This window comes from Coregonus lavaretus (genome assembly GCF_964263955.1).
Source record: "Coregonus lavaretus genome assembly, contig: HAP1_SCAFFOLD_1924, whole genome shotgun sequence".
Taxonomy (NCBI): domain Eukaryota; kingdom Metazoa; phylum Chordata; class Actinopteri; order Salmoniformes; family Salmonidae; genus Coregonus; species Coregonus lavaretus.
This window is the reverse complement of record NW_028159121.1, coordinates 23,190-40,308: the sequence shown is the minus strand read 5'-3', so window position 1 is coordinate 40,308 and position 17,119 is coordinate 23,190. Positions and strand designations below refer to the sequence as shown.

The 17,119-nt window shown below is 45.4% G+C and overlaps 1 protein-coding gene across 1 annotated transcript in view; it reads right to left on the bottom strand.

Annotated features, from left to right (window-relative positions):
* Nucleotides 1-16,499, bottom strand: part of LOC311123260 (zinc finger protein 704-like) — a gene marked incomplete at its 5' end in the record, with an annotated part of 28,243 nt that extends 11,744 nt beyond the window's left edge. The window contains 3 exons of the mRNA XM_084197516.1: nt 9,456-9,700; nt 16,096-16,196; nt 16,405-16,499. Coding sequence (XP_084053642.1) covers nt 9,456-9,700; nt 16,096-16,196; nt 16,405-16,499 — 441 coding nt within the window. The remainder of the gene's footprint in view (nt 1-9,455; nt 9,701-16,095; nt 16,197-16,404) is intronic.
* Nucleotides 16,500-17,119: the final 620 nt, after the last annotated feature.

The following is a 17,119-nucleotide window of genomic DNA, read 5'->3' as shown; positions in this document are numbered from 1 at the left end:
CGTCTTCAAGAGAGCGAGAGTTGCACCCCTTCTCAAAAAACCAACACTCGATCCCTCTGATGTCAACAACTACAAACCAGTATCCCTTCTTTATTTTCTCTCCAAAACTATTGAGCGTGCCGTCTTTAGCCAACTCTCTTGCTATCTCTCTCAGAATGACCTTCTTGATCCAAACCAGTCAGGTTTCAAGACTGGTCATTCAACTGAGACTGCTCTTCTATGTGTCACGGAGGCTCTCCGCACTGCTAAAGCTAACTCTCTCTCCTCTGCTCTTGTCCTTCTAGACCTGTCTGCTGCCTTTGATACTGTGAACCATCAGATCCTCCTCTCCACCCTCTCCGAGCTGGGCATCTCCGGCGCAGCTCACTCTTGGATTGCGTCCTACCTGACCGGTCGCTCCTACCAAGTGGCGTGGCGAGAAGCTGTCTCCGCACCACGTGCTCTCACCACTGGTGTCCCCCAGGGCTCAGTTCTAGGCCCTCTCCTATTCTCGCTATACACCAAGTCACTTGGCACTGTCATATCCTCACATGGCCTCTCCTATCATTGCTACGCTGACGACACACAACTAATCTTCTCCTTTCCCCCTTCTGATAACCAGGTGGCGAATCACATCTCTGCATGTCTGGCAGACATATCAGTATGGATGACGGATCACCACCTCAAGCTGAACCTCGGCAAGACGGAGCTGCTCTTCCTCCCGGGGAAGGACTGCCCGTTCCATGATCTCGCCATCACGGTTGACAACTCCGTTGTGTCCTCCTCCCAGAGTGCGAAGAGCCTTGGCGTGACCCTGGACAACACCCTGTCGTTCTCCTCTAACATCAAGGCGGTGACCCGATCCTGTAGGTTCATGCTCTACAACATTCGGAGAGTACGACCCTGCCTTACACAGGAAGCGGCACAGGTCCTAATCCAGGCACTTGTCATCTCCCGTCTGGATTACTGCAACTCGCTGTTGGCTGGGCTCCCTGCCTGTGCCATTAAACCCCTACAACTCATCCAGAATGCCGCAGCACGTCTGGTGTTCAACCTTCCCAAGTTCTCTCACATCACCCCGCTCCTCCGCACACTCCACTGGCTTCCAGTTGAAGCTCGCATCTGCTACAAGACCATGGTGCTTGCCTACGGAGCTGTGAGGGGAACGGCACCTCCGTACCTTCAGGCTCTGATCAGTCCCTACACCCAAACGAGGGCACTGCGTTCATCCACCTCTGGCCTGCTGGCTCCCCTACCTCTGCGGAAGCATAGTTCCCGCTCAGCCCAGTCAAAACTGTTCGCTGCTCTGGCACCCCAATGGTGGAACAAGCTCCCTCACGACGCCAGGACAGCAGAGTCACTCACCACCTTCCGGAGACATTTGAAACCCCACCTCTTTAAGGAATACCTGGGATAGGATAAAGTAATCCTTCTACCCCCACCCCCCCCCCCCCCCCCTTTACTCCAACCCACCCCCAACCCCCCCCCCCAAAAAAATAATAAAAAAAAAAAAAAAAAAACATTGTAAAGTGGTTATCCCACTGGCTATAAGGTGAATGCACCTATTTGTAAGTCGCTCTGGATAAGAGCGTCTGCTAAATGACGTAAATATAAATGTAAATGTACTCCTGCTCCCCCTCTCCGGCGCTCAACGGTCTACTAACCACCGGTCCTGGCAACCCATCTTTACGCACACCTGCGTCTCATCATCAGTCACACCTGCACTTCATTACTCCCTGATTACTTTATATAGCATTCTTTTGTTATCAGTTATCAGGCAGTATTGGTTATGTTTCCTTGTCAGACGTTTTGCTTGTTATGTATCGGTCTATGTTCGTTAATTTTAAACTCACTAACTGCACCTGCTTCTTGACTCCCTGCCTCGACGTTACAGAATACTGCCTCACCAAATGGAAGCAGCAGTTAATCAGGACATCTCTCTGATGGTCAGTGAACAGGGACATCTACTTCGCCAACACCACGACCAGCTGGCACAACTGGGGACGGCTATGGATGAGGTCATCCGCGTTCTTCAATGTCTCAACATTTCCCGAGGGGCGTCACCTCCAACAAGCGGAGGATTCTCTACCACAAGTCGAGCCAGCACCACAGCCCATCCAACAGTCCGCCCAGGTCAGCGATGCCCATTTGTCCCTCCTGGACAAATATGACTGGTCTCCCTCCAAATGCCGTGGCTTCCTACTCCAGTGCTCCCTCTATATCACTCATCAGATGGGAGCCCCCACCACGGAGAGGTTCAAGGTTGCCACGGTTATTTCCCTGCTGACCGGACAGGCTTTGGAGTGGGCTACAGCTGTCTGGGAGAAAGGAGAGGAGGAGCTGGGTTCCTATGAGGGGTTCATGGCTCTGTTCAGGGGGGTCTTCGACCATCCTCCGGAGGGCAGAGAGGGGGGTGAGCGCCTACTCCAACTACGGCAGGATGGCCAGACCATGTCGGAGTATGCGCTCACCTTTCGGTCAGTGGCAGCATCCAGCGGATGGAATGAACAGGCGCTCTGCACCCTATTCAGAAGAGGATTGCGCGAAGAGGTCCAGACGGAGTTGGCGTGCCGAGACGACAATCTAACCTTGGTCACACTCCTGCTCTGTCCCTATTGCAGCCAGGAGGGGCACCAGCTTCAAAGGTGTCCGGTACATCCCAACCCGGAATCCACAAGAGCAGAGGGACGGCCCTGTGATCATCCGTCTCCTGGGTTAGGCGTGAGTACACCATCATCACTTTCCGCCAAACCTTTTTTACTAGCTGGCTGTCCCTCATCTATTGTTTCTACAGCTCTAGTGGATTCCGGTGTGGCAGGGAATTTTATTGACCAGGCCCTTGCCTCCTCCCTGCACATCACCTCATACCCGCTCTCCTTTCCGTTTCTGGTCCAAGCATTGGATACGCAACCATTGGGATCCCGCACTATTATGCACGTCACAGCTCCACTCACCCTCACCGTGAGACCCAAGCACCAGGAAAATATTTCCTTCCTCATCAGCTCCGCACTGGTGCACAAAGTCATCCTTGGCCTCCCATGGCTCCAACTCCATAATCCCACCATCTCCTGGTCAGAGGAGGATTACCGCCTGGGACCAGGATGTCGGAGGACCTGCTTTCCCGCACCCTGTGGTTCCACGTTGGTGGAGGGCCCTGTGAGTGTCCGCCAGCCCATCAATCAGTCCTCCCGTATCATTGGCCCCGTATTTTGGGACGTAGATGTGGACATCCGCCAGGCTCTGGAGAGGGAACCCGCTCCTGCCACCTGCCCTCCGGAGCGCATCCATGTCCCCACGGGGGTCAGAGATTGGTTGCTGACCTGGGCACACATATCCCTCGCCGCTGGACACCCAAGTATCACCCGCACCACTCAATTCCTTTCTGAGAAATACTGATGGCCCACTTTGGCGCATGACGTTGCACACAATGTCAACTCATGTTCAGTATGTACTCATCAAAATCTCCCCGGCACGCTCCAGCAGGAAATCTCCTTCCCATCTGTCCATTGATTTTGTCACTAATCTCCCCTCCTCTGATGGTTTCACCACCATTTTGGTGGTTGTGGACAGATTCTCAAAATCATGCCGTTTCATCCCTCTCTCTGGTCTCCCTACCATTCGCAGGTCGCTGAGACACTGTTCCAGCAGGTCTTCCGGAACTATGGCCTTCCGGAGGATATCGTCTCCGATCGTGGCCCCCAATTAACATCACATGTATGGAAGGCTTTCATGGAGAAGCTGGGGGTCACGGTCAGCCTCACCTCCGGGTACCGGTCTCAATCTAACGGGCAGGTGGAGAGGATGAACCAGGAGCTGGGGAGGTTCCTGAGGAGTCACTTCCAGGACCAGCAGAGGGAGTGGGCCCGGAATCCATTGCAACACTTCTCCACCGGGCTGACTCCCTTCCAGTGTGTTCTGGGTTATGAGCCGGCCCTGGCTCCATGGACTCCGAGCCAGACCGAAAATCCTGCGGTGGACGAGTGGTTCAGACGCGCAGAAGAGGTTTGGAACGATACCCACGTGAGACTCCAGCACGCCGTCTGCCATCAGAAAGAGCAGGCGGATCGCCACCGCAGTGAGGCTCTAGTGTTCCATCCTGGTGATCGCGTCTGGCTCTCCACCAGGAACCTTCCGCTCCGCCTGCCCTGTAAGAAGCTGAGTCCCCAGTTTGTGGGGCCGTTCAAACTCCTCCGGAGGGTCAATGAGGTAATTTAAAGATTACAACTCCCCACTAACTATCGGATCTCACCATCATTTCCCTCCTCAGGCCGGTGGTTCCTGGTCCCCTTGCTGATGCCGTCCCCCACAACACCCCTTCGCCTCCCTTGGACATCGAGTGGAGCCCCACCTATGCCGTCAGATCACTGTACCTGGTGGACAGGGAGGGGTACGGTCCAGAGGAGCGGTGCTGGGTCCCGGTGGACGACATTCTAGATCCCAACATCATCTGAGAATTCTACCTTAACCGCTTTCCCAGAGGGTCAGACGTTTACATACACTCAATTAGTATTTGGTAGCATTGCCTTTAAATTGTTTAACTTGGGTTAAACATTTCAGGTAGCCTTCCACAAGCTTCCCACAATAAGTTGGGTGAATTTTGGCCCATTCCTCCTGACAGAGCTGGTGTAATTGAGTCAGGTTTGTAGGCCTCCTTGCTCGCACATTGTTCTGCCCACAAATGTTCTATAGGATTGAGGTCAGGGCTTTGTGATGGCCACTCCAATACCTTGACTTTGTTGTCATTAAGCCATTTGCCACAACTTTTGAAGTATGCTTGGAGTCATTGTCCATTTGGAAGACCCATTTGCGACCAAGCTTTAACTTCCTGACTGATGTCTTGAGATGTTGCTTCAATATATCCACATATTTTTCCTTCCTCATGATGCCATCTATTTTGTGAAGTGCACCAGACCCTCCTGCAGCAAAGCACCCCCACAGCATGATGCTGCCACCCCCGTGCTTCACGGTTGGGATGGTGTTCTTCGGCTTGCAAGATACCCCCTTTTTCCTCCAAACTTAACAATGGTTAAGTTTATGGCCAAACAGTTATATTTTTGTTTCATCAGACCAGAGGACATTTCTCCAAAAAGTACGATCTTTGTCCCCATGTGCAGTTGCAAACCGTAGTCTGGCTTTTTTATGGTGGTTTTGGAGCAGTGGCTTCTTCCTTGCTGAGCAACCTTTCAGGTTATGTCGATATAGGACTTGTTTTACTGTGGATATAGATACTTTTGTACCGTTTTCCTCCAGTATCTTCACAAGGTCCTTTGCTGTTGTTCTGGGATTGATTTGCACTTTTCGCACCAATGTACGTTCATATCTAGTAGACAGAACACGTCTCCTTCCTGAGCGGTATGATGGCTGCGTGGTCCCATGGTGTTTATACTTGCGTACTATTGTTTGTACAGATGAACGTGGTACCTTCAGGCATTTGGAAATTGCTCCCAAGGATGAACCAGACTTGTGGAGGTCTACAATTGTTTTTCTGAGGTCTTGGCTGATTTCTTTTGATTTTCCCATGATGTCAAGCAAAGAGGCACTGAGTTTGAAGGTAGGCCTTAAAATACATCCACAGGTACACCTCCAATTGACTCATTGTCAATTAGCCTATCAGAAGCTTCTAAAGCCATGATATCATTTTCTGGAATTTTCCAAGCTGTTTAAAGGCACAGTCAGCTTAGTGTATGTAAACTTCTGACCCACTGGAATTGTGATACTGTGAATTATAAGTGAAATAATCTGTAAACAATTGTTGGAAAAATTACTGGTGTCATGCACAAAGTAGATGTCCTAACCGACTTGCCAAAACTATAGTTTGTTAACAAGAAATTTGTGGAGTGGTTGAAAAATGAGTTTTAATGACTCCAACCTAAGTGTATGTAAACTTCCGACTTCAACCGTACAAATATGGACAAGCAATGACAGAGCGGCATGGACTAAGATACAGTAGAATGGTATAGAATACAGTATATACATATGAGATGAGTAGTGCAAGATATGTAAACATTATTAAAGTGGCTAGTGTTCCATTTCTTAAAGTGGCCAGTGATTTCAATAGGCAGCAGCAGCCTATAATGTGCTAGTGATGGCTATTTAACAGTCTGATGGCCTTGAGATAGAAGCTGTTTTTCATTCTCTCGGTCCCAGCTTTGATACCGCCTGGTATAGAGGTCCTGGATGGCAGGAAGGTTGGCCCCAGTGATGTACTGGGCCGTACGCACTACCCTCTGTAGCGCCTTGCGGTCGGAGGCCTAGCAATTGCCATACCAGGCGGTGATGCAACCAGTCAGGATGCTCTCGATTGTGCAGCTGTAGAACTTTTTGAGGATCTGAGGACCCATGCCAAATCTTTTCAGTCTCCTGAGGGGGAATAGGCGTTGTCGTGCTCTCTTCATGACTGTCTTGGTGTGTTTGGCCCATGATAGTTTGTTGGTGATGTGGACACCAAGGAACTTGAAGCTCTCAACCTGCTCCACTACAGCCCTGTAGATGAGAATGGGGGCGTGCTCGGCCCTCCTTTTCCTTTATTCCACGATCATCTCCTTTGTATTGATCACGTTGAGTGAGAGGTTGTTGTCCTGGCACTACTGACATGCGCGCACACACACACACACACGCACGCGCGTGCACACACACTGACGTTCAACCTCTCAACAACAAAAGGCTATTATTTAGAAAGCTGTTATCCTCCTCAAATCTAGAAGAAAATACTTTTTTTCCTCACATGCTGGTTTAAAAACCAGCAATAGTGGACAGAACACAAATTGGGTTATTTTTTAACCAGCCAGTCGGGTCACTTAGTTGGGTCATTGAGCTATGATCCACTCAGTCAGATCAGAAGACTGGAGGCATGGCTTAGTAGGGGTGTGCCAATCTGAAAGCCACTTCCCAATAGACCACGCCTCCTGAAAAGAACCTATGGATTTCATAAAAAAATACCCATCTGCTGGGTCAACCCAACATGAAATTGAATAAAAACACAACTGAAGGTTAAATTAACCCATGTTTGGGTAATCCAAAGGCATGTCGTATTGGCTGTGTGGCTTTCAGATGGCTTTTTTTCCCCACCCATGACAGTACATTTCATTCATGTTAAGTTTGTACACTGCAAATTTCAATTTTCCTTCACTATTTTTGCACATTACATATTTAAATCTAACATTTATAACATTATTTAACTATAAAAAACTGGTAACTATACCAACATTGGGATATGCATAGGCACTTAAGGAACTCATACGCTTGTGTAAACCTTATTAAAGCTACAAAAGTGTCAGTGCTCAACCATCACAAGTTTTGACAACACAACAGAACAGATTAACCGGAATGACATTTGCTCTCACGGGTCACCAAAAATAACTATCGGAAAGCCCGCACCTACTAAGCCACACCTCCAGTCTCCCAGTGTATCATAGCTCAATAACCCAGTATCAACAACCCAACTTAAAGAAAACAATGGGTTGTTTGTGACCCAACTGGCTGGGTCAAAATAACCCAACGTGTTCTGTCCAATATTTACCAAAATTGGGTTGTTTTTAACCCAGCATTTTTTAGACTGCAGAATCTAAAAACATAGACAGAGCTATGTTTTTTCAGACTTATTTTCCCAGGCAGCGTGCAGATCTCAGAGGTAGGTAGTGGAGGGAGAGATGTGTTGGGACCTGCATCAGTACTAATGACAGGTTAGTGGGCGTTGGCTCTCTACCTATCAACAGCTTCCAGAAAGGGAGTGAAAGAGGGAGGGGAGAAAGAGCGACTTTAAAATACAAACTATAGAACAGGTTTATCAGCGGCTGATCAATTTAACCCTTTTAACAGTCTATATTCTTATGCAATCCCTTATTCTTTGCAGTGAAGACATCACATGCACTGTGAAACATACTGTATGAAACACACCCAAAGGTAAATCTGCAGCGTCTCAACAAACAATCACAAATAATGCCCAAAGTGTTTTTCTTCCATCTTAACATTATTACAGCAATACTCGGGTGATTAACACAGTTCCTAAGCCTCTTATAGTACACTACTCTACACAGTCAGATACACTGCAGCTACTCTACTGTATACCCAGACTTACTGCTGCCTGCCATTCAGGACTTAGCTAGGCCTCTGGTCTTGGCCTACTACACTGAACCACCACAGTAAACTAACTGCCTGTTAGGTTTGCCCAGGGCAGGTTTATATACAAGTCATCCAAACTGTAATTACTTTATCTATTGCATGCATGTCAGTGCAAGCCTTATTGAGATGGCCTCCCAAGGCTTTGCATACTGTTGATTTAATATTTACTGTGTGTCTAGCATTGTCTAATGTTATGTCACATCTTAACAAGCGAGGTTTGGCTGAAGAATGGACGTGAAACATGAAAATACATTATATTTGATGGATGACTTGACTAATAGAGCACAGTCTTTTGGTACTGTAACACAGCTTAATCATAATTCAGTTCAAGTGCTTAGTGATGGGAATGCTACATTGTGTTTGTCATATTCTGGTGAAGCTAGTCAGTGAGTGTAGTCCAATCTAGAATATTTTCATTCACTATCACTTTTTCTTCATTTCCTTTCAGGATATTGTCTTTCTATAGCCTGGCCTGCTGCATGCTGTATGATCTTATGTGTTCCAGCCGACATGGTCTCTGTTACCTCTGGGATAGGCCTACAGGCCAGTGAGTTGGACCTACACACTCATATCTGAGCCCCCTCCAGTCTCTGAGATATTCTTCTCTCCCTCTCAGCTTGCTGCAGATGAAGCCTCACACTCCCCCCTTTTACTCCTCTCCTACTTCACCTTACAAACTCTCTCTTCACTCCCCTCTCCTCCCACATCCCAAAACTAATTTTACTCCTTCCTCATCACTAATCTGTTTTTACAAACTCTCCTCCCCCTCCAAACTCTCTTTTTACACACCTCCTCCTTCCTCCCCGTCCTAACTCCCACCTCTTCCTCTTGGAGATGAGTGAGGGGGCTTATGGCTCTTCTTGATAATGAAACCACATTTATGTCTTGGAAGGTTTCCACTGTATGAAAAGACAGGGGAAGAAAAAAAGAGAGAGAGGAAAAGAGAGAGCGAGAACACACTCCATCACGCTCAGAGGCGTATAGGTTGACAGACCTTGTTGTCTCAGGGCCAAGTCAGTGTCATAAGATCCTAAATTACATTAGCACTGTGTTTTGAGATAATTTTCCAGAGGGGTTTAAGAGGCCCCCTCGAATTAGCAAAACGACACTCTAGGGCAGCGATTCATAAATTGATGGGAGCCACTTTTGGCCCATGGCCAATTTCTAATGGGTCGCAGCTTAGGGTTGGTTGTGGCTACAAATACTGTTCTCATCTGAAGGATCACAAGAAACAAGTAACTGGACTGGATAAATCAAATAGCTGTGATCTATGAACTCCTTGGACATAAGTATAGAAGGATGTTCAGTAGCATTAGGATGAAGCCTCATCCTAAACCCCTGACCCCCGGTTGTACCTTCCGCTTCCGGGGTATGGGGTCCTCAAACAAGAAGTGCGTGCTCTCTTTGACGTCGTCGATGACATTATCACCCTGGGAGGAGAGCAGGAAGCTCTTGCTGGCATCGTTGGAGAGAGGCGGGGACGGTGTGGAGGGCACTGATTGGTCGCTGGTGTCCCAGCTCCAGTTGCCACTGGTGGAGCTGCTGTAGCTAGTTGACAGCACCTCCTTCCACCCTCTGCTGGCTGGCTCCGGAACTGCAGCTGGAGACAGATGATGGCCAGTCAGTACCATCAAAACCAGGGAGGCATTAATTCACTTTATAGCTTTAATTAACTTATTTACTTCATACTCTAGAATCATTTTCATACAATGTTTTTTGGCAACATTGTTAATGCAATATTTGAATGGAGGTTTATATTGAACGTCCATCCATCCATAGGAAAACAGCCTCACTCTCCAGCAGCGTTGGCCAACAAACCCCTCCACTGCAATATGGTATTTTGACCGCTTCACTAATACAGATCCTTATACAGATCCTATAAGAAGGCCATAATCACATTGCCTTGTAGTGAAACACAATGAAAAACAAGAGGTAAAGCCTTCCAAGCAGGATGAGCTGTGTGTTGGAGATTAACTCATATTAATCAATAACTGACTGGTCCATGGAGGCTAGTGTAGATGAGGAGGATCCTACAGAGAATAGAGACACAGGAGTTCACATAGTTCTATATGTTGTCTCAGGGGAGACTAACCCCATAACCCCTGAAGAGATGTATTCAGCACATGACACTAGGGGGAAGAAAATACGATATTGGAGGTAAACAGGTACATTTTACATTTACATTTTAGTCATTTAGCAGACGCTCTTATCCAGAGCGACTTACATGAGCAATTAGGGTTAAGTGCCTTGCTTAAGGGCACAGACAGATTTTTCACCTAGTTGGCTTGGGGATTAGAACCAGCGACCTTTCGGTTACTGGCACAACGCTCTTACCCACTAAGCACATTTCAATCATGTATGAAAAGAGTATGATGACATTTCTGATTAATTATGAAACATGAATACATATTTGCCCTCTCTCCCCACATATTGTACAGTACACCCCCATCCCCTAATATTTTGTGGATTTACCCATTTTAATAAATAACTGAAATAAACTGTGGAGATGGGGCCAAGAGGGGTTAAATATATACCGTCGATTTATGGAAGGGGGAAGAAAACTCACACAATGTTAATGACCCAGCCACACATAACCCTAATGTGTGTTTCAGTACAGTGGCTAGTTACCAGCCCTCATCTCCTCACCCCAGAGTTGTGACCAGAACAATAATAAACATCAGGGGAAAACGGATGTTGATTTAGTGGTACAGTAGGTTTATAGGGTTGCTTGCCAGTCGCTCCAAGTAAATACATTTTGAAAATGTTACAAAACTATGCATTATTAATAGCTAGCTAGCTAGCTAGCTAGCTAGGAAGCGGGCTACAGCAGGCCACTGTGTGTAGGCTAATGAGCATTTGTAGATAACAGCAATGGAAGAGGGTGAAATTATTTACTGATCCAGCTGTCAGAAAAGGGAGAGAGTAGGTGAACTAGTAAGATAGGGCAGGTCATTTTGTGGGAGGACATTATTACATTTTACATTTTAGTCATTTAGCAGACGCTCTGGACTTACATTATGAAACGATTATCCAGATCTAATCCCTAGAGAGGAAAACTATGAAGACTGTAATAATACGGAGCCTATTTCTTTCTTTCTCTGTCCTCAGATATAGATCACTGTGAAAGCCTGTCTGCATACTTCAGAAAGTATTCACACACCTTTACTTATTCCACATTTTGTTGTGTTACAGCCTGAATTTAAAATGGATTAAATTGAGATTTGTTTGTCACTGGCTTACACACAATACCACATAACGTCAAAGTGGAATTATGTTTTTAGAAATGTTTACAAATTAAATTAAAAATTAAAAGCTGAAATGTCTTCAGTCAATAAGTATTTAACCCCTTTGTCATGGAAAGCCTAAATGTCCCATAATAACTTGCATGGACTCAGTCTGTGTGCAATAATAGTGTTTAACATGATTTTTGAATGACTACCTCATCTCTGTACCCCACACATACAATTATCTGTAAGGTCCCTCAGTCGAGCAGTGAATTTCAAACACAGATTCAACCACAAAGACCAGGGAGGTTTTCCAATGCCTCGCAAAGAAGGGCACCTATTGGTAGATGGGTAAAAACACAAAAAGCAGACATTGAATATCCCTTTGAGCATGGTGAAGTTATTAATTACACTTTGGACCGGAAGTCCCATGGGACGGCTCACAATTGGCCCAGCATAGTCCGGGTTAGGGGAGGGTTTGGCCGGGGGGATTTCCTTGGCTCATCGTGCTCTACAAACGCCTTATGACGGGCAGCGTGTCTGCAAGATGACTCCGGTCGTCAGTTGGACGATGTTTCCTCCAACACATTGGTGTGGCTGGCTTCCAGGTTAAGCGATCAGTGTGTTAAGAAGCAGCGCGGCTTGGCAGGTCATGTTTTGGAAGATGCATGTCTCTCGACCTTCGCCTCTCCCGAGTCCGTTAGGGAGTTGCAGCAATGACAAAAAACCGTAACTACCAATTGGATATCACGAAATGGGGGTAAAAAAACAGTTACTGAGTTTAATGGCTGTGATAGGAAAAAACTGAGGATGGATCAAAAACATTGTAGTTAGTCAGAGTGAAAAGAAGGAAGCCATACAAATATCCTGTTTGCAACAAGGCACTAAAGGTATAGTGCAAAAAATGTTTTTGGGGCTACTCCAATACAACACATTACTGAGTACCACTCTCCATATTTTCAAGCATAGTGGTGGCAGCATCATGTTATGGGTTTGCTTGTAATCGTTAAGGACTAGGGAGTTCTTCAGGATAAACATTTTTACGGAATGGAGCTACATTTACATTTACATTTACATTAACGTCATTTAGCAGACGCTCTTATCCAGAGCGACTTACAAATTGGTGCATTCACCTTATAGCCAGTGGGATAACCACTTTACAATATGTTTTTTTTTTTTTCCCTTTCTTTGGGGTGGGGTAAGAGGGGGTAGGAGGATTACTTTATCCTATCCCAGGTATTCCTTAAAGAGGTGGGGTTTCAAGTGTCTCCGGAAGGTGGTGAGTGACTCCGCTGTCCTGGCGTCGTGAGGGAGCTTGTTCCACCATTGGGGTGCCAGATCAGCGAACAGTTTTGACTGGGCTGAGCGAGAACTGTGCTTCCGCAGAGGTAGGGGGGCCAGCAGGCCAGAGGTGGATGAACGCAATGCCCTCGTTTGGGTGTAGGGACTGATCAGAGCCTGAAGGTACGGAGGTGTCGTTCCCCTCACAGCTCCGTAGGCAAGCACCATGGTCTTGTAGCAGATGCAAGATTCAACTAAGCACTGGCAAAATCCTAGAGGAATACTTGGTTCAGTCTGCTTTCCACCAGACACTGGGAGAAGAATTTACCTTTCAGCAGGACAATAACCTAAAACACAAGGCCAAATCTACACTGGAGTTGCTTACCAAGAAGACAGTGAGTTGCAGTTTTGACTTAAATCTGCTTCAAAATCTATAGCAAGACCTGAAAATGGTTGTCTAGCAATGATCAACAACCAATTTGACAGAGCTTGAAGAATTTTTAAAATAATAATGGGCAAATGTTGCACAATCCAGGTGTGGAACGCTCTTACGCGACTTACCCAGAAAGACTCACAGCTGTAATCCCTGCCAAAGGTGATTCTAACATCTATTGACTCAGGGGTGTGAATAGTTAAGTAAATTCGATATTTCTGTATTTCTTTTTCAATAAAACATACTTTTTTCCTAAAGATATGTTTTCACTTTGTCATTATGGGGTGATGTGTGTATATGGGTAAGAAAACATATATATTTAATCAATTTTGAATTCAGGCTGGAACACAACAAAATGTCTAATAAGTTAAGGGGTATGAATACTTTCGGAAGGCACTGTAAATCCAGCTGCGTATTGAACATTGAGATTGCCGAAAGTTTGGTACCCAGGCTAGAGACATTCAATCCCCTCCTGGATCAAGATCCCTGTTGCCTAAATTGTTGCCCAACCTTAATGTCAATGTTAATTAATCGCAGATCACAATTCTGCAATAAAAAGGGGGTGAAAGGTATCTGTCTCTAATTTGTCTGTGTTTCTGTGTTGCTTTCTCAAATGAACATGACCTTTTTGTCCAGTTGTGAGCTCTCCAATCTATTCTATTTGATTGTCACTCTTTCTCAGCATATCACCATGTGAACCCATTTTGCAGCTTATCACCATGGCATGCATCACCAATCTAGCCAGTATGATGGCATTACTGGCCTAATGGGCATGTGCAATGCGCCCCTTGTCATTGTACATCTGAAGCAGATAATAGCTAAGCTCACACATTGTTTGCATATTATTGAACTCTTAGAAAAAAGGGTTCCAAACGGGTTATTTGCGGAGGTATAGGGTTCTACTAAGAACCGTTTTGATCTGAAGAACCCTTTTTGGAAGACAGGGGCTCTTTGTAAGGCAAAGGGTTCAACCTAGAACCTGTAGCCCTTTCCTGCAGTTAAATTACCTAGCCAGTATGAAAATGTATGCACTCACTAACTGTAAGTCGCTCTGGATAAGAGCGTCTGCTAAAATGACTAAAATGTAAATGTAAAATGTAGTGGCCACATGGGTGGAATGTTAGTCATATTTTTCATAATTTCATAATTAATAAACATTATTTCAAAAAAACTGCTGAAAATCCAGTTTCTTTGTGAAACAGTTTTGTTATAGTTCAGTCTTCTGTGATGTACAGTACCAGTCAAAAGTTTGGACACACCAACTCATTCAAGGGTTCTTTATTTTTACTATTTTCTACATTGTAGAATAATACTGAAGATGTCAAAACTATGAAATAACACATATGGAATCATGTAGTAACCCAAAATGTTAAACAAATTAAAATATATTTTATATTTGAGACTCTTCAAAGTAGCCACCCTTTGCCTTGACGACAGCTTTGCACACTCTTGGCATTCTCTCAACTAGCTTCATGAGGAATGCTTTTCCAACAGTCTTGAAGGAGTTCCCACATATGCTGAGCACTTGTTGGCTGCTTTTCCTTCACTCTGCGGTCCAACTCATCCCAAACCATCTCAATTGGGTTGAGGTCGGGTGATTGTGGAGGCCAGGTCATCTGATGCAGCGCCATCACTCTCCTTCTTGGTCAAATGTCTCCGTGGAGCTGAGAGAAATGTTTGCAAGAAATGTTTGCAGTTTTAAAGCTAATTTCCTGAAATTGTATTCATTTTGCCATGGCTAATGCTGTGTTTTAACTATACTGCTAAATTAATTGTTTTGGGAATTTTCAATTCTCCCTGGCTGTCTAGCTTTTATTTCTGTCATTGTTGGTTCTCAAAGATCATATTATTAAAAAAATGTATAGGTCCATTATCTTTTCTACATCCTTTATACAGGGCCTTCAGAAAGTATTCACACCCCTTGACTTATACCACATTTTGTTGTGTTACAGCCTGAATTCAAAATGGATAAATAGATTGTTTTTTCTCACCCATCTACACGCAATACCCCATAATGACAAAGTGAAAACAAGTTTTTAGAAATTCTTGCAAATGTATTGAAAATGAAATACATAAATATCTAATTTACGCAAGTATTCACACCACAGAGTCAATATTTTGTAGAAGCATATTTGGCAGCGATTACAGCTGTCTTTCTCATTAAGTCTCTAAGAGCTTTCCACACCTGGATTGTGCAACATTTGCCCATTATTATTTAAACAATTCTTCAAGCTCTTTCAAAATGGTTGTTGATCATTGTTAGACAACCATTTTCAGTTCTGGCAATAGATTTTTAAGTAGATTTAAGTCAAAACTGCAACTCTGCCACTTAGGAACATTCACTGTCTTCTTGTTAAGAAACTCCAGCATAGATTTGGCATCGTGTTTTAGGTTACCGACCTGCTGAAATAAAATAAAGCAACTCTCCAATGAGTGGAGTAGTGGTGGTGGTGCCAAAAAAACTGCAAAAGAAAAACACTTGCATCGAGGCTTAAAATAGAAGTCAGGACTCTGACCGTCTACTAACGTTGGCACGGCGATGAGTGCCATGGTAACGGGCAGCTCCGGAAACAACAGCATTTTACATTACATTTACATTTTAGTCATTTAGCAGACGCTCTTATCCAGAGCGACTTACAGTTAGTGAATACATATTTTTTTTTTATACTGGCCCCCCGTGGGAATCGAACCCACAACCCTGGCGTTGCAAACGCCATGCTCTATCAACTGAGCTACATCCCGGCCGGCCATTCCCTCCCCTACCCTGGACGACGCTGGGCCAATTGTGCGCCGCCCATGAGTCTCCCGGTCGCGGCCGGCTGCGACAGAGCCTGGATTCGAACCAGGATCTCTAGTGACACAGTTAGCACTGCGATGCAGTGCCTTAGACCACTGCGCCACTCAGGAGTACAATGATGTGTCCAATGCCAGGCTGTTGGCAGGGTGAGGTTGGTTGCGTTGTAAACATTAACTCTAGAGGTAGAAATTAGAGACTGGCACTACTGTTAGTGAGACCTGAACCTCTGTTTGTGTGTGCGTGTGCATGTGTGGTCTTACCTGAGGCTGTCTGGGTATGGGTGAGGACCAGAGGGGAGGTGGACAGTGATGTCAGGACGGTAGCAGCCATTACCTCCTTATCAGCATGACCTGAAGGTTTCCTGGAACACACACACCAGAGGCCAGGTCACACACTATGTACAAACAACCAACAGGCTATGGACATATTACGAACACACAACCAACATGCTATTACGGCATAGAAAGTGGAAGGTTTCTATATCAAATAAGCGGACCTGTAACAGTCATGCTACAATACAAGCATAGTAGCATAGTAAAATGGCCCATTGCCCACTATAGTTTCCTCACAATGAGATTTCCCCAATGAAGACTGGCCAATTGCTGTGTTTGCAATTGCAGACCACCCATTCACTGAGTCTGCCGCAGCCAAACTGACCAATCATGTGAGTCTGCCATAGGCAAACCGACCAATCATGTGTCTGCCAAAGCCAAACCTGGAAACCAGGAAAAAAACCAACCCTATCCCAATTCCGGCTCTGAAATATTCCAGCCATGCTTTCTTTAGACAGAACAACAAACTGTTTTAAAGCATGTAATGGAAAATTCCAGTCCAATAATAAATACTGTGGTCACATCCCCTGCGAATGCTAAAAATTCTCCCTTAGCACAGAATGCTGACCAGACTGACGTTTGTATAAAGTTAAGATAAAGATAAGATAACCAGAACACTCCTTTGGCAGAGCACTGTTACATGAGTCTAGCAGTGTTTCCAACAGGGTGGGTAAAGGCTAAAGACACAGGCGGGTTCCGGCTAGTTGACTACTGGTATTGGTTTTATTTATTCATTGGTACATTGCTATTGGTTTCTCTAGCTGCCTGTGTGAATATTAGGGTCCTCTGATAGGTGAAAGCTGACAATGTTTAAGGCATATATTCTCGGACACTCCTGGTGCACAAATCGATGACATATTGCGTGCAGCTGAGGACGAACAGATTTCGGTTCAGTCAGTTCATTCAGTCGTCCTGATGAGCCATTTCCAGCTATCTAAAATTAAACAAATTA